The sequence below is a fragment of the Salvia hispanica genome, chromosome 3 (assembly GCF_023119035.1).
Source record: "Salvia hispanica cultivar TCC Black 2014 chromosome 3, UniMelb_Shisp_WGS_1.0, whole genome shotgun sequence".
Lineage (NCBI taxonomy): Eukaryota > Viridiplantae > Streptophyta > Magnoliopsida > Lamiales > Lamiaceae > Salvia > Salvia hispanica.
The window spans coordinates 37,932,909-37,952,155 of record NC_062967.1 but is presented as its reverse complement, the minus strand read 5'-3'; the positions used below and the strand labels follow the sequence as shown (position 1 = coordinate 37,952,155).

The 19,247-nt window shown below is 34.9% G+C and overlaps 4 protein-coding genes across 9 annotated transcripts in view; all 4 read right to left on the bottom strand.

Moving 5' to 3' along the window:
- Positions 1-16: 16 nt before the first annotated feature.
- Positions 17-4,200, bottom strand: LOC125211458 (plastidial pyruvate kinase 4, chloroplastic-like). 3 transcript variants are annotated; one of them, XM_048111262.1, is made up of 5 exons: positions 4,047-4,200; positions 3,332-3,399; positions 2,467-2,828; positions 504-2,150; positions 17-257 (listed from the first exon to the last, which is right to left on the bottom strand). In XM_048111262.1, exons 1-5 carry the CDS (start codon positions 4,153-4,155, stop codon positions 122-124), a joined length of 2,322 nt encoding a protein of 773 aa, XP_047967219.1. In that variant the 5' UTR covers positions 4,156-4,200; the 3' UTR covers positions 17-121. The 3 variants fall into 3 exon arrangements, with proteins under 3 accessions (XP_047967219.1, XP_047967218.1, XP_047967220.1); XM_048111261.1 differs by having other exon boundaries at positions 3,999-4,194; XM_048111263.1 differs by lacking the exon at positions 4,047-4,200 and having other exon boundaries at positions 2,467-2,823; positions 3,332-3,389.
- Positions 4,201-5,540: 1,340 nt separating this feature from the next.
- LOC125215196 (spermine synthase-like) lies at positions 5,541-10,777 on the bottom strand. Of its 3 annotated transcripts, none has more exons than XM_048116541.1 (11): positions 10,532-10,777; positions 9,362-9,588; positions 9,187-9,231; positions 8,856-8,932; positions 8,644-8,766; positions 8,436-8,540; positions 8,280-8,352; positions 7,727-7,798; positions 6,715-6,910; positions 6,349-6,478; positions 5,541-5,865 (listed from the first exon to the last, which is right to left on the bottom strand). In XM_048116541.1, exons 2-11 carry the CDS (start codon positions 9,555-9,557, stop codon positions 5,800-5,802), a joined length of 1,083 nt encoding a protein of 360 aa, XP_047972498.1. In that variant the 5' UTR covers positions 9,558-9,588; positions 10,532-10,777; the 3' UTR covers positions 5,541-5,799. The 3 variants fall into 3 exon arrangements, with proteins under 3 accessions (XP_047972498.1, XP_047972499.1, XP_047972500.1); XM_048116542.1 differs by lacking the exon at positions 10,532-10,777 and adding an exon at positions 10,307-10,437; XM_048116543.1 differs by lacking the exon at positions 10,532-10,777 and adding an exon at positions 9,967-9,983.
- Positions 10,778-13,855: 3,078 nt separating this feature from the next.
- On the bottom strand, positions 13,856-16,698 carry LOC125212394 (iron-sulfur protein NUBPL-like). Of its 2 annotated transcripts, none has more exons than XM_048112553.1 (8): positions 16,517-16,692; positions 16,307-16,430; positions 15,985-16,107; positions 15,701-15,798; positions 15,343-15,469; positions 14,944-15,029; positions 14,573-14,698; positions 13,856-14,368 (listed from the first exon to the last, which is right to left on the bottom strand). In XM_048112553.1, exons 1-8 carry the CDS (start codon positions 16,541-16,543, stop codon positions 14,201-14,203), a joined length of 879 nt encoding a protein of 292 aa, XP_047968510.1. In that variant the 5' UTR covers positions 16,544-16,692; the 3' UTR covers positions 13,856-14,200. The 2 variants fall into 2 exon arrangements, with proteins under 2 accessions (XP_047968510.1, XP_047968511.1); XM_048112554.1 differs by having other exon boundaries at positions 14,195-14,368; positions 14,578-14,698; positions 16,517-16,698.
- Positions 16,699-18,223: 1,525 nt separating this feature from the next.
- LOC125210086 (probable protein phosphatase 2C 8) overlaps positions 18,224-19,247 on the bottom strand; it is a 1,642-nt gene continuing 618 nt past the window's right edge. The window contains exons 2-3 of the mRNA XM_048109664.1: positions 19,164-19,245; positions 18,224-18,881 (exon numbers count right to left, since the gene is read on the bottom strand). Coding sequence (XP_047965621.1) covers positions 18,565-18,881; positions 19,164-19,245 — 399 coding nt within the window. The 3' untranslated portion in view covers positions 18,224-18,564. The remainder of the gene's footprint in view (positions 18,882-19,163; positions 19,246-19,247) is intronic.

Sequence of the window (19,247 nt, the reverse complement as noted above, 5' to 3'; positions counted from 1 at the left end):
AAAATAATATCGAACGAGAGTAAATTGTATCTAAAATTTTGCATCTAAATCCCAGCAAAAGAGGGTTTTGAACGATTTTACATGCTATACAGAGAGAAAAAGAAATGAAGAACTGAAGGCATCAACCGACACGGTTAACTAACATCAGAGGCTTCAGTTCTGCTTTCGCGTTCATGCATTGGCTATTCAAAATGGTGTCGAGAGTAGACACGGCTTCCGCAATATGTTTGCCTTTGTTCAGCATCACGCAGCTCGCCCTGCCATACAAAACCACCATTTCTTTAGTTTTTTCTATTTACGTTATAACACAACCAACAAAACCATAATCTCAATGAAGATACAACAATAATGGCTTCAAATGTTGGAATGTTAACCACACACATGCTTAGTTATACTAAACGAGCGCTACATTCTAGTCAATCCCGTGTTTCCCTCATTATAAAAAATCTATTCCCTGACTGATATATAATTGGTTGCAAAAAAATATTCGGATTACTGCTTACCTCCTTCCATTGGCTGCGTCAGTGATTTCCGCTCTAGTAGGCACCCCAGTTTTGGCCAGTGATTCGAGAACCTGCGTTGCTAAGATGACTGGTAGATGGGCAGCACTGCAAATGGACATAATTTCTTCCTGTATATCAGCAAGCTTTTCCCATCCGCATTCCACTGCAAGATCTCCTCTAGCAATCATCACTCCTAAAGGGTTTCCTGATTTCATAGCTTCTAGTATTAAGAGAGGCAACTTCTCGAATCCACCTTGTGTCTCAATCTTCAACACAACCCCCAGCTTTGAAATTTTTCTTTTTGAAAGCTCTTGCCGCAAGACAACAATATCATGAACATCTCGAATGAATGAAATACCCACCATGTCAGCATGTGCAGCTACAAAGTCAAGATCCATAAGGTCCTTTGAAGTGAGACCTTCAAACCGGATATCACTCTGGGGAATATTTATGGATTTTTCTGAACCTAGCTTAGTACCTTTAGGATCAGCATGAGTGATTGTTACAACTACTTCTGAAATGCTATTTCCTTTCACTACTCCCCATATCTTTCCATCATCAAAAGCAATAGGGTCACCCTGTTTTACTGAATCAAACAGATACCCACAAGGGCAAGTCATCTTATGTGTGCCAACAGCTGAACAAGGTGATGTGTCTTGCTCGTCTGAACTATCTCGAGATAAAACCAGCAAGTCACCAACTCTCAACCTAACAAATTGTTCTACTGGAGGAACATCGACCACAAATCCAACTGAAGATTTCTTTCCTTTCTTCTTAATATATAATGCAGTGCCAGACTCAAGATACGCAGTTTTGCTGCATTCAGCCATAAATCCAGCACCGGAAAAAACAGGATATTTGCTTAAGATTTGGAGACTTATGTGTTTTCCACGGACATCAGTGAATCTCACAGAATCATTAACTTCCAGCTTACTGAGATTTTCTTCACCATCCACTTGCAAAATAACATCGGGGGATAGGTGGGAAGGTGGTGGGCCTGCTCCTTGTGGGCTCAGCCAAACTTGGGCTCCACGTATAACACTACCAAGTGCATTCCTTTTGGGAGAGATTTTAACCACACATGGACCATCCTTCAATCTTCCAGTTCGAAGCTTTGGTCCAGCCAAGTCCATAAGGATCCGACAAGGTTGTTCCAGAATAAGAGAGCATCTCTTCACAGTAGCGATTATCTTACTCCATAACTCTGGGTTTCCATGAGCACAGTTGATACGAAAGATTGTGGCCCCTGAATTGACAAGATCTGTTATATGCGTATCATTTTCTGCTGCCTCTTGCCCAACCGTTACCATGATATGAGCCATTTTCTGATTTGGAAGTTTTCCCAAAAGTATGTCTCTATTAGAAGATGCCTTTTTCACCATCGCAGTCATTCCAAGGTCCACATTTTTATCGACCAAGCTTTGGTGAACAGGGAAGCTTTCACTGGAAACTTGTAAGCCAAGGAGAGATTCTGGCCTTGAGTTAATAAGCATTTCAATGCATCCACCGAGACTTGAAAGAACATGAGTATTTATCGTCTCTAAATTCATAAGCCCAATAGAGGAAAGCTCTTCTTTGATCTGTTCCGTATCCAGGCTTTTTAGTGCCAAATAGTGCAACAGGTTTATAGCACTTGCCAAATAATTTCTGCAAATTATTAGGATGTACTGTAGATGATAATATGATATCATAAATAAAATTTTTGGCTAGTTCATTTTTTAAGTACTCTACCCAGCAAAAAAGCACCACTTGTTTAGCAGTTTTGAAAGGACAGCACAAGAAAAAGCCAAAAGGTATGACCGTAATACCGTATGCAGATTGTACTTTTGGTTAAATTCTCGGGTAGGGTCAACTCGAGGTGATGTTAGGGACAGGAAAAGAATATTAAAATACAAAATGCAGTAAAAAAAGTCTATTGGTCAACAGTCACAGCTTCTAAAAAGAGGGAATATGTGAAGCTTACCGGTGACACATGTTAAGCCTTGATGCATTCCATTGTTCCATAGCTAAGATGTGCAAATGAACTGTCTTCAGCTTATCAAGAATAGTCACTTTGTTTCCCTGTTTTTCAGCAATTTGTTGAAGGTCAATACTTGACTGCATTCTGGAGGAAGCTCTTTCTTTTTTCGGCTCCTTAGGAGAGCACTGTAGGTGAGCATCCTTGCGTTCAGGTGGCATGCTATATGCAGCTATTGGGGTGAGTTTGCCACGACCTTGAAGAAGCAATATGTGATCCCCATAGTCTGGTGCTTTAGTGCCAGATTTACAAGGCAGAAATGAGGAGTTCCCGTATAAGTTGACTGCTGTTAGATCTGGAAACCTAGCCTGCACAACAGTATAACAATTAACAAGAAGATGAAAATAGGAAAGGATTTTCACAGGCTCAGTGACCCCGCATATCATCTTGAATGTAATGGTTAATAGTTGATATCAGCTTAAATAACTTTTGTAAAGAAAATAGTAATTACTCAGTAACTTTCTTGTGAATGCCTCCAGAACAGAAATAAAACTGTAGAGATGTCTATGATGGTCGTATGATATGAAAAATAGGGCAATGAAAGTTTTTCTCCACTTTCGGCTAGGAATATGTAAAATATGGTCGAAGGAAATAATGTTCTGTTTATTGAAATGGTTATGGTGTTCATGATTAAGGAGCATATTCTTAAAACTACTTTAACTACTGAAATGGTGTTCACTTCCACCATTTTCTGTTCAAAGGGACAACAGCTTTTCTTAAAGCTACTTAACTGAAAAATGATATACTCTTAGACATACAAGGCTGTGAAATCATGCAGTAACCTCAAGAACAAATGAACAAGGGAACTCACATGATACATAAACGATGTCTGGTCAACAACTGAAACTGCTCCTTTGATCATATTCCGAAGTATGGCGTCTGTGTGACATCAAAATTCGTTAGCTCAACTACTTTAAGAGAAATTACAACGAAAAGAAATGCACTTTTCTGGTTTCATCATAGCAAGGTGATGTAAATGGACCAGCCTACATCTAAGAACAATTCCAATCGGTCTTAACAAACATAAAAAAAAAAAAAAAAAAGAGAAAAAATCCCTAGTGCTCCTATACCTGACTAGTTAAATTATACGCAAAGCAAAATATGATTGTGACTCAATTTCAAAATATGAATACTTCATCAAAAGCATTTATCTTCATAACCTTTCCTGTTCTACCATGATTGAAATTTGAAACAACGTGTTAATTAATTTGTAACTCAGTTGATGCAAAAAGCCTCATAATTCGTGGAATCTGAAACAGATAATTCAAAGAACCACCAAATAAGGAGAACAAAGCAACGATAAAAGTTCATTTCCATTATACAAATAACCTTGTCGGGAAACATCCCCAAAAAACATTATCTATTCATCATGTTTTCTTTTTAGGGTTTGTAAATACGAAATGTTGAGCTGAAATTCAACTCAAAGCTAACAAAATCGCGAAATGGATGAAGAGCATAGATTATGAAAGAAATAATACGAAATTTGGTATTTAGCTGGACTGCTGGAGCGAGATGGAAAAAGGTACCGATTGTGAAGCTCTGCAGAAATGGAAGATTTAAGCGCGACGAATCAACTCCGGAAATGGTACATACAAAAGGTAATTTCAATTGTACTTGAGCAATGCTAATGCTCATGGAGAGAGATGGGAGTGTGGATGGCACGTGCCTGATTCCAGAATCTCCTTGATTACAAAATTCGATCCATTTTTTAATACTAGTAGTAGAAAATTTTCTGAGTATTTCTACCATCTCCATAGAATATAGTACTCCATTTTAAATTCGGGGTGAAGATTTAATATAAAATTGATCAAATAAGAGAGATAGAAAGACAAAGTAGATAAAGTATTATTAGTAGACAATAGGTTTCACCTTCTTAGAGAGAAGAATTTTGAAATTGATTAAAAAAGGGAGTGCATATTCTTGTGGGACGAGGAAGCAGTAACTTTTGAATTTTGATTGAATTTTATGAATCCATAACTTGAAAATAGTTAATTAAATTATATTTTTTAATTATCTTATACAATAAAAATTAACAAATTTTGTTATGACTTTTGTATTTTTTTGTCAAGATATCCTCATTAATTACATAATGTTCATCTAAAGTTGACCATTATAAATAAAATAATAGAGTACTAAACCTTTCATTTGAATTACAATTTCATCAAAATTTGTTTGAATTTTAACAACAATTTTATACTTTTCGTCATTATATTTCTTAAAGGTCCCAACAATTTTAGGCGAAGAGAAGGGATGAACGGGAATATTCTGGTATTTAGAAGTTTTGTTTATTTCAAATAAAAAGAAGAAGAGATATTGATCTATAAAATCATGAACTTTGTTTAGATTCAGATATTTTATATAAACATTAAAAGTGGTCTTAAAAATCATAAACTTTACAAACTGTGCTAACTTACAATGGAGATCAATCGTCGATCCGAATGGTTGGCATGGCTTAATTGAACAATTTAGCAAATGTAATAGATATAGACATCACCGTTTCTTCCACTCCTCATTACATCATACTCTTTTTTGTCTTTCATTATGAGTTTTTCTTTCCCGCACGAGTATTAAGAAATGTTAGGTAAAGTGAATAGAAGAAAGCTAGTGGATTACAGGCATACTGCGGTTGCATATATTAATTTTAAATGATATATGAGTCGAATAAGATAGTAGAATATGAGACATCTTACTATATAGTAATAATGAATCAAGACTCATATTCGTAGACAAACCAAAATGAAAAACAAGACTCCAATTGCAAATAGGGAGGGAGTAAGAAGGGCTCAAGACAACACGGAAAGTAAAACACTTCTTTTCAAAGCAATGAAAAGTAAAACTCGCGACATTTGAAGCAAATTAAACTCAACCCATTTTTATCTCCTAATGTTGTAAAATAAGCAAATTCAACAACCAGAAAGCCATAGATATAGTAGTAATTGAATAAATCATGTTGTAGACATGCACCATAATTTCAGCCAAATATAATAGAAATTCAAGTTGCTAAATCTCTCACCAAACGATGAAACACCATGACGAATTTATTGAAAAACACAACACCACCCACATACACAATACGACTCCAGTAACACAAGCAACAAATCAACCACAGCCAAATCCAAAAATCCACACTAATTAGAATATGTATTATCCCCACTCTAACCCTAGTCAGGCATCATCAGTCATAATAATAGAGTCTTATCGACGCAAACGCCATTGACATGTTTAATATGGTGCGCAACGAGGCACAAAACCAGCTTCGGCTGACTTTAAAGAAGTTGGTCAACCCCGGAGAGCTTCTACCTCCCTCCTTACGAAAGATGGCAATGCAAAGGCAGCTCTATGAATCTGTCATCCACAATAAGCATACGTAGTTAAGTGTCTTTGCAAGTATGAGCACCATGGAGATGTTGGAAAAAAGGATGTTAATTTCAGAATGGCTTGGGACAATGTGTGTATCGTGTGTGCCATAGGTCAAATTAATACACAAAAGCTTAGAAAAATTGGAAGCCGATAGCAGATAAATAGCCTGAGAACAGCACACACGTATGTTGATGAATCAAATAAAGAGAGCAATAGCATAGTTGATAGTTGAGTTTGAAGAAGCCTGATTAATTAACAGAACATAGTAGCCAGTGATGCTCTCTATATTTGACAGAACATAGTATTATTGATTCTAAATAACAATATTACAATAATAACGCACAAATAAACATTATTCTATAAATCATGCATTTTGAGAACAAAGTTTTGAGGCTGATGGAAATCCTCAAGAATAAGAGAAAATTCGAGAGCTTCAATAAACAATTTCAAGAATAGACCAGAGGATACCTCGGAGTTGTAAAATTTAATTTCCCTTCTATAGTCAAGTGCACCATCCAACTTCTCAATAGGGTTGATAGGGTGTACAAAATCAACAGGTGGCCCCTCAGTTGCGCATAATAGAAACCCTATAACGCCACTGATAACCAGAAGGAGAACTATCAGAACACCAACTTACAGATTACAACTTAGCAAAAATGACCCATGAATAATGAGAAGAAAAAAAAACAATCTTGGTTGACAGACTGGATTAATCTTTAGGATAACTGAGCAGACATAATGGGACTTCATAAGAGAAGTGGTGGATAATTTGAGTATTTAAATACAGTTCAAGAACTTGTAATTACTTTTATGATTGAATGGCAAGCTTTTTACCTTGGATATGTAGGGACATTAGCCCATGCATAACGCACAGAACCTTTAAAAATGTCTCGGCATATAGTTAACATATCCTGGATTAGATGTGTATGAAGCCACATACTTTCTGCCATGTTACAAAGAACACCACCGGACCTTAATGCTCGGGCAATGGTCTCAAAAAAAGGTCTCTCCACAAGCTCCTGAGCAGGACCTGGGGAGTGAAAAAAACATGATATAATATGCTACATTGCTGCTTGTAGGATACCTTGAGTAGTACTATGTAGAGTCAATCATATGAGGGGGGAGGGAGGAATATATAAGGTCCAGTCGTACAATATCATCGAGATACAATAATGTAGAATACACTCTGAAAAGGTGTCTGAGTTACCATAATAATTACAAGTCTATTGAAGTATTCAAACATACTACTCCCTCCGTCCCACAAGAATATGCACTCTTTCCTTTTAAGTTCGTCCCGCATAAATATGCACTTTCTAATTTTGGTAACTCTTTTCTTTCTAATGAAGTGGGACCCATTCTCCACTAACAATACTTTAATTACTTTTTCTCTCTAACTCTCTTACTTTATCAATTTTGCATTAAAACCCATGCCAAACCCAAAGTGCATATTCTTTGGGTACGGAGGGAGTATTAGTCATTAATGAAATGATAGATTTTTTTACCATGATTGATTTACCAAACACATTTCCAACTGAACACAATCATACAAAATCCAGAAAGTTGCTATTAGATTTCTGTTACAGAAATATATACTTAACAACCAATTTCATTATTGCCAGTCATATGGTTGTATATTATATAGAGACTAATATACTCAAGTCAAAACATTATGAGAAAAAACATAAATATCCTCATTAACAGTTAATCACCTTAGCAATGATTTAAAGAACTTTATTAGCAGTAGTGTGATTAATGCATGCGTATTGCAGGTTATGAATATACAAGTAAAAAATCAATAAAATAATCAATTGTTCATGCATGTCCAATTCACCAATAGTACACGTACCCACAGGGTCTGACGAATCAACAATAATTGCATCATATTTCCCTTCAGGTGTTTGCTTTAGAAATTCAATAGCTGTGAAAATAAAAAATGGAACAAAGTTAAAAAGTTATTTACCACACAACTGGTGGAGTAAAAAATGCAGGCAAATGGAGCAAGGGTATAACTATTCACACTTGCAAGTGCAAGAGAATACATTTGAGGTCAAACTCATGGAAAAATGAAGACTGGCAGGTGTCCAAATGCCCAGACATCAATTGTCAGGCTTCATGCTGCTTGTCAGGTCACATTTATTTAAAGAGTTGGCCATATGCACATGCTTCCTTAAAGCAACTTAAACTTATAAAGAATGACATGCGTTTAAAAGTAATGACCCAATCTAGAACTTGCACTTCCATATTTGTAAAAAAAAAATCAAAATGAACAGAGAAAAGTGAAAGATGTTTCTTTAATAACATGTGCAGGATATCTTAGTTCCAAGTGGCATATTAAACATATGTTCAACCTACATGAAGGCCAGGTATAAGAAAACGTTTTACAGAACTTAAAATCATACCATCACCAACATGAAGATGCACACGAGGATCCTCAAAACCAATAGCTAACTCTGGAAAAAATTTCTTGCTTACCTGTGAATTAAAGAATAATACATAAGCAGCAATGAAGTATAACATATACGAAGCTAAGTTAGGCAGCAAGATTGAGTGCTCACATCTATGACCATCTGATCGATTTCACAAATATCAATCAACTTCACAGAGCTGTGACGGGCAATTTCTCTAAGGACGCCACCATCACCACCACCTACCACCAAAACCTGCATTCCCAAATTTAACATATAAAAACCTATGCAATGAGGCAGGGTACCAAACTCCAGCATTATAGGAAGGCAAAGTGCCAATAAAGTATCCAGAAATTACATTTTGGGGTGATTCAATTGAACAAAGAGGGAGATGGGTTATCATTTCCTGGTAAACACATTCATCTTTCTCCGTCAACTGAACAATGCCATCTAGCACAAGAACCTTTCCATATGCTGATGACTGCAATAAAAAGACGAAGTACAGAGTGAAAATAAGTTTACAAAAGATAGAGAACAAAATAAAATCATACAACGTCAAAGATGCAGAACCTGGAAAACCAGAACCTCTTGATACTTTGACTTGTCCTTGAACAAAATCTTTTCGACTTTCAGGGAGTGTGACTCTCCTACAACCAAATGTGCATCAATTCAGTACAAAACTGCGCTCCATTTTCGAAGGTATAGGAGATTACTACTTTCAAAACTAATAAGTAAGACCGACAAATCACTTCCCCCATAAGTGCAAATATTTTTAAGATTCAAACATCAAAAGAAATTGAGCTATTCTCCACAATGACACATGAACTAATTTATCAAATTCAAAAAATACGTAACAGAGGATTCATCTGGTGTTTGAATCAGGACAAAAAGAGGATTATACCTGGCCACATTGGGTTGTTAAAGTAGACTTCCTTCAAAGACTCATCTGCAATCCATATCACAAAGTATAAATTGATTAGCCCATTTGGAACATAATGCAACGCTGGAAAAGGTAGGACTAAAGCAGAAGTGGACAAGGGTGTCCCAGGAAACACATAACAAGCATATTCCAATACCGGAGGATGACTGGATTTCAGAGAACCATCCAGAAACAACAGTTGAGTGGCACTTGGCATCTAGCTCCGGTGCAGATGCCCTTGCTTTCAAGCAACAAGAGGGTATACTTATGGCCTTACTAGAACCATTGTCACTACTCGCCCTCCCACCTGTAGTCCTCAGGCATTCCGAACCTCTTCCTGCGTCGCCCTCCATAAATTATCCTTTTCTCCTGTGGATCCAGTCTCTGATCACAAATAAGGTAAACTGAGTAAAACATAACAACAAAAATCATACTTACGTAGATAAACCTTAAAAGTCATAAGTGAGAATCAGGGAGACCAAGATCACATTAAAAGAAAAAGGCTTCAAACCAAAGACATATGCATATCCATAACAGCACATACGTAAAAATTTGAAATTTGCATAACTACGTTACACAAAATAAGAAAGACAACATGTATCTATATACCCACTAACACTAAAACCAACAGGGATGTCAACTAGAGATTACAAAGACAAAACAGAATTGACAATAGCTTCCAGCCAAATTAACAAAAAAAAATACAGCTTTGACATCTTAAACACTAGAAGCTGTGGAAAAAATTGAGCAGAACGTGCGTACAAGTTCAATCTCAGAGAAAGGGTCCGAGCAAATTTAACTGTCAGTTACCAAGATTAAAAATTACTATATGAATGAAGGCAAAAAAGATTCTCACTTTAGCTGAAAGATAATGAACGCAACAAGTAGGTGAGAATAATAGTAGTAAAATAATACACCAAAAATAGCAGCAGAATCCGCACATTAGTACAATAATTTTAAAAAGGAAACAGCGATTATTGTTTTTTTCCTTCCAGGTACCACAAAATAATTGCAATCATCGTCTAATAATAACAACAGAAACCTAAATTTTTTTAGCTAAAATGATTCAATGTGAAGAAAATTAACCGCTTCAAATATTCACCTCACTACGGTAAAAAGTTAATTCTCCGATTACAATTAGTATATAGGATCATAAACTTCAGCGCAATTCATTTTTTTCAACGAAATCAACAAACCACAAATCCCAATCAAAGCTCACTAGGGTTTTCGAAAATCCGGGAAATGTGGATTGGGATGAAAAGATCGCCACAGCAGCACCCTTAAATGTGCTTTCAGATAGAGAAAGGAGAAGGAAACCACTCCATACCTGTTGCGAATGTGGATTTCTCAGAAAAAGCTGTGGATGAGGAGAAAATGGCAGCGAAAAAGCAGAGGAATAAATTCTCGAAACGTAGAAAGTAGTAATTATTATTGATGGGAGAAATTGCGACTGAAATCTTCAGTGCACAGCTCCAGTGCTGGCGTTATCAATGGAGGAGAATCGCGGTAGTGATGGAGAGAATTATATGAGCAAATCGATTATTTATGGAGTGTTCTTCCCACCAAAAAAAGGATTCTTCAATTATTCAGAATTTTATCAGAGTATTTTTTTTAAAAAAAAAATAAAGGAAAGGAAAACTAAAGCACACGTTTCCACGTGACGGAATTTCCTATTCATACATGGCACCCTCACCTTCTAGAGATTTACATTTCTATTTCATTATTTATTTTTGTAATATTATTAGTACTAGTACTTAAATATCAATATTTATGAAATTAAAATAATCTATTATCAAATTTCAAATACCACATAATTAAATTTTGGAATTACTTAAATAAATTTAAAGACACTAGAAATAAAAAATATATATTACAAATTTAAAGACAAATATCTTTTTGTCCGAAAATTGGAGGAATTCATATATATATTTGTTCATGTATAACAAAACTACCCCACATATGTTTGGCCGTTTAGAGAGAGTATTGTGTCAAGTGGCTTAGGTGAAAATTCTATTTATGCTACGTATTTAGTATTCCCTCCTTACTCTCCTCGTACATTTTATTTTTAGTAAATACTTTAAAGCAATGTTTTTTTTGAGTAAATAAGAGAATAAAGTAGAAAATAAAATATTTTGTTTAGAAAATATTTGAAGTGAAACGTGTCAAAAAGAACAGAATACATTTTTTAATGCAGAAATTTTTTATGTGCGTTGTTTAAAAAATGCAGCAAGTTGAGTTATGAGACAAATTGGGCACCGGTCATCTCAAAAATTAAATGAATTGAGAGTTTTATTTATAAAAATAAAATGAGCAAGATGTGAGTAATTAGGTTTGATATGATTATGTATGAAGAATATTTCATGAATGTTTGGGGTACCTGAAGTGGAGCTGTTGTTCATAGTACTCGACATGATGATATTTTTTTTTTCAACTTTGATAGCTAAAACAATTACTAAATGCTAGTAATACTTACTATTTTACCACTGCATTTGATATGACCTCGTCTTAAATTTGACGCCTGACGACAGATCAACGAGAACGCGGCGAAAGACTTGTAATCGCAAATCAACGAAAAGCACGGCTGAAGACTTATAACTATAGTATTGATCTTCAAATTAAAGTCTGTTTTTGTAGTCCAACAATGTAGTGTTTATATAAGCAAAGAAACTTTTAACTTTATGGAATAATAAAACTTAAAGGAAATAACTAGAATGGAAATAAACTAAAAAGAAGCACTAATTAATAAAAGGAAAGAATTTCAAAACCAATAAATATTGATCAATAAATTTTCAACCACTTAATAAATTAAATAGAAAAATAAATAAATATCAAAATAACTTAAGAAATTTAGAAAACAACAATTTAAAGAATGAAAGAAATCAAACTGCAATTTAGGCCATATATGCATCAACATTAAAACCATAAATACAACCTTAGCTCAATTGATAATACACTGTATATGTCTACGACGTATGATTTGGGTCCAAAAAATGATCATTAAGAATAAATTTCACTATATTCCATTTTTATAAAGTCGAGAAGTAGTTTACTTGAAGTTCACTTTATTCATAGTTGATTTTTAAATTTATTTTTGGATCAAATTATTGAAGCATGATCATGGTTTGAATCGTTGACTGAAGTTTATTCCTTTCTTAACGAATATGATTATTATCATTGCAAAAAAGTTCGACAATATTTATTTGTTTTCTTATAAAAAAACATTCATGAATCACGAGTCCATGACCATGACGATGGAAAGTTTAAAATGTAATGGAGATAAGATCACTATAAGAATTTTATATATAAGGTTCAAAATTCACGTGTAATAGATTAAATCATAAATGAATATATTTTTGAAGAATATAAACAAAGTTATCCAAATTTACCAATTCGTTTTCTAGCAACGGTTCAATATACTGATCAAGCACAAAATTACATAAGCGGAAATCAAACTATCATCTATGATAGTACTATCTTCCGAATGAAACGAAGCAAACAAGAATTATGCCATAAAACAATACCCCGCACATCATCTTTCGTGCATACTTGTGCATGTATTTATTATTCAGCATTTAAAAAACCATTTACAACGAAATCAATAATATAAATAAAAATACCTCGAACGTTTATTGTGAAAGAAAATAAATTTATGATATTCACAAATCGATGATTTATTTGCTTTTCACGGTAAACTTTAGAGGTTAACTTCCAAAAAAAAGAAAATTTTACAGTAACTTTTTTTTAAATAATTAAACTTCTCTGATGTGTATTTGCTATTTAACCCTTTTATACATGTATTAACATATACCCTGCCTCACTAAATAAAGTGGTAAGACAAAAAAAAAGGAAAATAAAGGAGTGCTTTATGATTCTTATCATAAAAACGTTATTAATGAAAAGTATTGGATGCTTATAATTTTATAATTTTATAGCATCTCACGATTCTCTCGAAATGAATATTTTATTTAAGACAGCAAAATCTATATTATTATATTCCAGTTGTCACAAAAATTAATATGTGGTTAGATGCTTATTGAATAACACGTGGTATTCTTTATGCACTTCAAAAATTGAAAAGAATTAAAGTCAGAACTAACTTATTAAGCAATCAATATGTGACACAACTTTGTATGATAGAGACTAAATATGATATTTTATGAAATCATTAAATTGAACTACAGCTACATATATAAGTGGAGTAGCATTTATTTTAGGCGCTTCTAGAATATAAGAAATTGATATGATGAAAATAACAGCAATAAAATATGTGTTTCTTTTTGCTTTATTTGTATCTATTTTATGAAAAGGATTATTTCATTTTTTTTCATATTTATTCAAAACATGTTTTCCACCGGTAAAGGAGAAAGCAGAAGAGAGAGAAAAAATTATAGTAGTATGAATGTCAATAGAATATTGCTAGAATATTGCTGTCTTATACTATTTCTCATATTTACTCCATTTTCAATTATATATTTAAGTCTCCCTATTACCTTAATCTCTATTCTCCTATCTATCTATTCTATTGTCTCTCTATTTAACTCATTCTTTAATTTTCGTATCCAAAAGAAATGAATCAATTATAGCGGATTTCGTATCCAAAAGAAATGAATCAATTATAGCGGAACGGACGAAGCACCTTTTGTGCTAGGGATGAAAAAATGGATTTTTTTTTTAGGAATCAAATATATAAGTATATATTCCAACAATCTCATCAATCTTTCGACAAACACAACCTATCGAAGGAGAGACAAGAACACGACATCCCTCGTTACACATACAATGTGGCTGCTGTTTATACGACTCGCATAAGATGTTTGATGCTTTGAGCAGAAAGCCAAAAGAACAAACTCCATTCGTTCGTTAAGTGAAAAGAGATGTCAAAGCGAATCTACTCACCGTGCCTTGAGGTCTTTAGGAGCGTGGGTGCCAATGCGATAGCAAGTGTTGGTGCCACCATCTAGAAAAACTTGAAGACGTAGCTGGAAACGCCCCATGCTTAAAGATTTATTTCAGGACGCGAGTGTGGTTGGTTGAGTAGCTCGAGTGTGCTGACTATCTTTTGGGCGATATCACCATAGGCCCGGGATACAGAAGATTCGGGATTGGATATCACTACAGGCACTCCTTCATCAGAGCCACTTCGTATTCCCGTCTCCAGTGGCAACTACAATGATATATTTAAAGATCAGTGCTTGAGCAAATTAACAGTTTGGAATATTACAAGAGATTATATACCAGAAAATGTATCAAAAATCTGTTTGACTATAGAAAAGATCAAGAACGCAGAATTTAAGCTCACGTTGTAGATAATGTAACTAAAAATAATGCGAAAGAATATTGCAGCCGGTGACAAAATCAGTGGAAATACCTCACCAAGAAACCTCATGCCCATTTCATCGGCTGTCTTTTGAGCTCCACCCTTTCCAAAAATGTAATGAGCCTCATTACAGCTCGGACATTTAAAATAGCTCATGTTCTCCACAATTCCTAAAATCTGCGATGCATTACAAAAAGTGGAAACATCACTGAACAAAATCTATCGCTAATCATCTTTATTTTATGAAACGTCACTGCTCCACATATGATTAACACAGTATTACTTTCTCGTCCAGGAATGCAATGCAATACGTGAAATTTTTATCCAATCATATGCTAAGGAGTAAGGACACCATGTTCGGCGAAAATATTTGAATGAAAGCTGTGAAACACAAATTCTGTAACTGAAGGTAAGGGGTATACTGGCACGTTCACTTGGGAGAACATTTTAACACCTCTTCGAGCATCCATTAAGGCAACATCTTGAGGAGTTGACACAATTACGGCTCCTGTTAACATGTAGGAAAAACGATGTAATAAATGAGCTATGTAATCAAATTAAACATCAAGTTGAATTGGAACATAGGGAATCCAACCACTTCATCGACCCCTATGGGCTATGTGATAGATAACGATTGGACTTTGTCCAAATGCAGATGAACAAAATCCACCTTATGCATCCATTAGAAGATATAAAGCATATTCTCCCAGTCATATCATATTATACAAATACGAGAAAAGTGATTACATAAAAACTATTTCATCACGCTGGAATAGACTCTTGTAGATCGAAAGAGAAAAAAAAGGCAGAGTCCAAACTACCTGACAATTGCAATCTCTGCGAGATGGAAATCTGAGCATCACCAGTGCCAGGTGGCATGTCCACCACAAGAACATCTAGTGTTCCCCAATCAACTCCTCTCGTCATCTGTTCAAGTGCTTTCATGACCTGAAAAGATAAAACAGTATCTACATACATCAAAATGGTTGTAGCATGATTCTTAGACAATTGGATGCTCTCCACGAGTTTTCCTGCCCAAACTGATAACGTAAAACATGATCTGTAATCAGCAACTCGACATCATTTTATAACGAACAACCTTCATTTTTATAAAACCAAACTGATAAAGACACAAGTAATCGTGAAAACATGACCAGCAGAGAAATAATCTGCACTTACCATAGGACCTCTCCAGACAAGCGCGTCCCCTTCTGCCACCAGGGACCCCATCGACATGCATCTAACACCATAGTTTTCGATTGGGATCATTTTCTTATCTGCTAGAGGCACCACACCAATCAAAACAGCTCATAACTCAAAATTTGTAAATTAACACATTAATAAAATGAAAGAAACATGATAACTAAGAATCTAAGATGATCAACTCATCCACTCATAGTAACAGTAACAAAGTTCAACACATGAAATAAAAGCACATAATTTCAAGTTCATCAAAGCATCACCTGCACTCACTTCAGGCTTCCCATGGAGCTTCATCATCATCGGAATCGACGGCCCGTAAACATCAGCATCCAGCAGCCCAACCTTTAGCTGCCACTTATTTGCAAGCGAAACAGCCAAATTAACTACAAATTCACAGCAATATCACAGGAAAAAAAAAATCGTAAATTGGCATTTCTAAAAACTCAATTTAACAAATTTACACAAATCCATGTATTGGAGAGACTAAAAATTCAAACAATGAATCAATTAACACACACACAAACACACAATAAAAAATTTCAGTAATTTTTTGAAGGAAAGGATAAATTGGAGATTAAATACCGGCAGTGGTGGACTTGCCGACGCCGCCTTTGCCGGAAGCAACAGCTATAATGTCCTTAACCCCTCCAATCTTCAGATTTTGCCCCTTTCCGCTCTGTGCGGCGAAACCCCTAAACCCTCCACGCTTGAAATTAATGCCAACAAATAATTTCTTCATCAGCTTTGAATTGAAGAAGGCAATTGATTTCAGCGAAAAGTGATGCTACTTACTGAACATTGTCTCAGAAGCTGGGTCATTTATTCTGAATTTTCTGATTAATTCCCAAGATTGCAGCTTGAAGACTCAATTCAATTGCCCAAGAAGACAAGAACTGAAAAATGTTTGTGCAGTTATACTTGGTTTTTGTTTGTTAAATCTAATTAAAATTTAGTATTACGAGCCCAAGAACTGATTAATCCAATTAGAAGATTTACATAGGGTTTATAGAGTACTAAATATGCTCCACTAATTTTTCTTTGACACTTTTTTTTCAATATTATTTTTTTATGAATTAGTCATAGTTTATGATTATGAATTAATCAAAGGTCGATGATTATGAATTTAGGTTGTCACCGGTTTTTGTTTTAAACTTTTAACTTTTAAGTGATTGCTCATGGTTACTTTTGTCAAAGGTTATCTTTTGTCAAAACATTAATTAGGATTGATTATTTTAGTAATTTGAATCCTATTAATTATCTAATAGTGAATTAATGTATAACTTTTAGCAATTTGAAAAAACTTTAAAACGATATTCAAAATGTTTGTTAATTGTGATAATATCAATATATTTCACTTCACATTTCAAACTAAGTATTACTATTACTCCCTCCGTCCCGGGATATTAGACTCACTTCTTTTGGGCACATGATTTAAGGAATTGATATTTAAATAGTTAAAGTGGAGAGAGTAAAGTATGAGAGAGGAAAAAAGTAGGAAGAGAAGAGAGAAAAAAGTAGGTGGAGAATAAAATAAGATAGATGCTTTTTGCTAAAAAAGGAAATGAGTCTAGTAAGTTGGGACATCCCAAAAGGGAAAGTTGGTCTAATATCTTGGGACGGAGGGAGTATATTTTATTTTTGTAATCTAAATGCTCTAGTATTGAGGGGGAAAAATCAGAGCAGTGCAATTGAGGTAGGGGAGGGGAAAAATACTGAAATACTGTTATAATGCACTTATTGTACTAAAGAATATAAAAAATTATCGAAATTTGGTACTTTCTTCGACCCACAAAAGATGTCACATTTTGCTTTTAGTTTGTCCCACAAAAGATGTCACATGAATATAAAAATTATATTTTTTATCTCTATTTAACAAAACAAAACCTCCTAAAATCTCGTACCGTCCCACAAGTGTGACATCTTTTATGGGACGGAGGGAGTATACTGTAATTTTCGGTATTGTATCAGTGTATATCGACATGTTTGTTTATTTTATTTTTTTTAAGAGGATCATTAATGGTCCCCCATCCCCGTTATGACTCGAACTCCCGATCTATAGGTTAGAGGTGAAATGCCTTACCAACTTGAACTCGCTTCGTTATCGTGTATACCAATATGTTCAATATATACCGATTGCTATTTTCAATAAACAAGTATAAGAAATAATATGGTATAACAATATAGTGTATTGAAATTCGATATATCGTATCTTTATGGTTTACCACATTTTGGTGCAATATATACCATAAAATTGGTACAATAATTGTATGAAAATTATTTCATATCAAATTCAATATTTTCTTATACTGATATTTTCGTGCGATTACTTTACCGACCTACTCCTAAACCAGATTTCCGACCACATAAACTATTATATTGACAAAATCTAGGAAATGAACTTATATAAAATTAAAATCTAATGATTTAAAAAAAAAAAGTCTAATGATGTTATTGTAATAGTATTTCACATTAATATTAAAAATCTTCTACTCAATGGAGTGTTCAAGAAAGAAAATAGATCCATCGACATGCTATATTTCTGACACGTCAAGTAATTTACTTTCAAAGGCAGCCAAATAGCGACTTTTTATTTAAGTCGAGAGGCGCATGCCAAGAACTACACATCACACATGTAACTATTTTGTCTATCTTTTGTTGGCCTTCAAAATCTTTTTGTGGTCTCTTATGATGAATGAGCTCAACAAGTTGGAATATACAAGAAATGAAACCCATGGGGTCAGCAGGAGTGCAGCAACATCGCACGGAATAAGAGACGAAGATCGCAAGTGAACCCGACTCCCGACTCCACTTAGATCGGGTGCCAATATACTAGCACATCACTAGCATGAATAGGCAGCAGTTTGAGTTTGATTGCGGCTCAAATCGACTACAACGACGCTGATGTTGTCGCAGCTGCCCCGAGCCATCGCTAACTCAACCAAAACGGCAGCAGCCTCCATCGTTCGCGTATAGCCGGCGCCAGAGCTCCTCCTTATCCGGCCCTCCAAACACCTCCTCGCCACCTGGCACGCCATCTCGTTCGAGATCACATCCCACAGCCCGTCGCTCCCAAGTATTAAGAACTCGTCCAGTTTCGTCCTACTCAAAATCTTTACCTCCGGATCCGTTATTACATATGGTTTTAGATATTCATCACCTGCAATTGCAAACCAACATTATTATCACATCCAAAATAAATAATCATCTACTACTCCAACGGTTCCACAATAAGAGTCACATTTTGCCATTTCAGTCCGTCCCACAATAAGAGTCACATTTCACTTATAATATAAATGGTAAGTAAGTCTCACGCGCCTAAATTCCACTAACTTTTCCAACCCACTATTCTTTGTAGTATTTCTTAAAACCCGTGCCCACACCAAATGTGACGAGGAGTGCTAAATATGAATCTGACTGATCTTTTCATGTAATACCATACCTATAGATCTTGAGGTTGCAAGCACTCCCGACACTCTTAAACCGTTCCAGTTTATCACCTTCCCTCCGCACCCTTCGATCCTCT

Excerpts from the sequence above, each read along its gene's own strand:
- LOC125211458 (XM_048111261.1), bottom strand. The coding sequence starts at position 4,155 with ATGAGCATTAGCATTGCTCAAGTACAATTGAAATTACCTTTTGTATGT. Across the intron at positions 3,400-3,998 it reads CCAGCTAAATACCAAATTTC|ACGCCATACTTCGGAATATG; the intron begins GTATTATTTCTT and ends GATGTCACACAG. Across the intron at positions 2,151-2,466 it reads AGGCTTAACATGTGTCACCG|AAATTATTTGGCAAGTGCTA; the intron begins GTAAGCTTCACA and ends AATAATTTGCAG.
- LOC125215196 (XM_048116541.1), bottom strand. The coding sequence starts at position 9,557 with ATGGAGGGCGACGCAGGAAGAGGTTCGGAATGCCTGAGGACTACAGGT. Across the intron at positions 8,767-8,855 it reads AAGAGGTTCTGGTTTTCCAG|TCATCAGCATATGGAAAGGT; the intron begins GTTCTGCATCTT and ends TTTTTATTGCAG. Across the intron at positions 8,353-8,435 it reads TCGATCAGATGGTCATAGAT|GTAAGCAAGAAATTTTTTCC; the intron begins GTGAGCACTCAA and ends TTTAATTCACAG.
- LOC125212394 (XM_048112553.1), bottom strand. The coding sequence starts at position 16,543 with ATGACCCAGCTTCTGAGACAATGTTCA. Across the intron at positions 16,108-16,306 it reads CGGCAAGTCCACCACTGCCG|TTAATTTGGCTGTTTCGCTT; the intron begins GTATTTAATCTC and ends GTGAATTTGTAG. Across the intron at positions 14,699-14,943 it reads TCTCCCAAGTGAACGTGCCA|ATTTTAGGAATTGTGGAGAA; the intron begins GTATACCCCTTA and ends AATGCATCGCAG.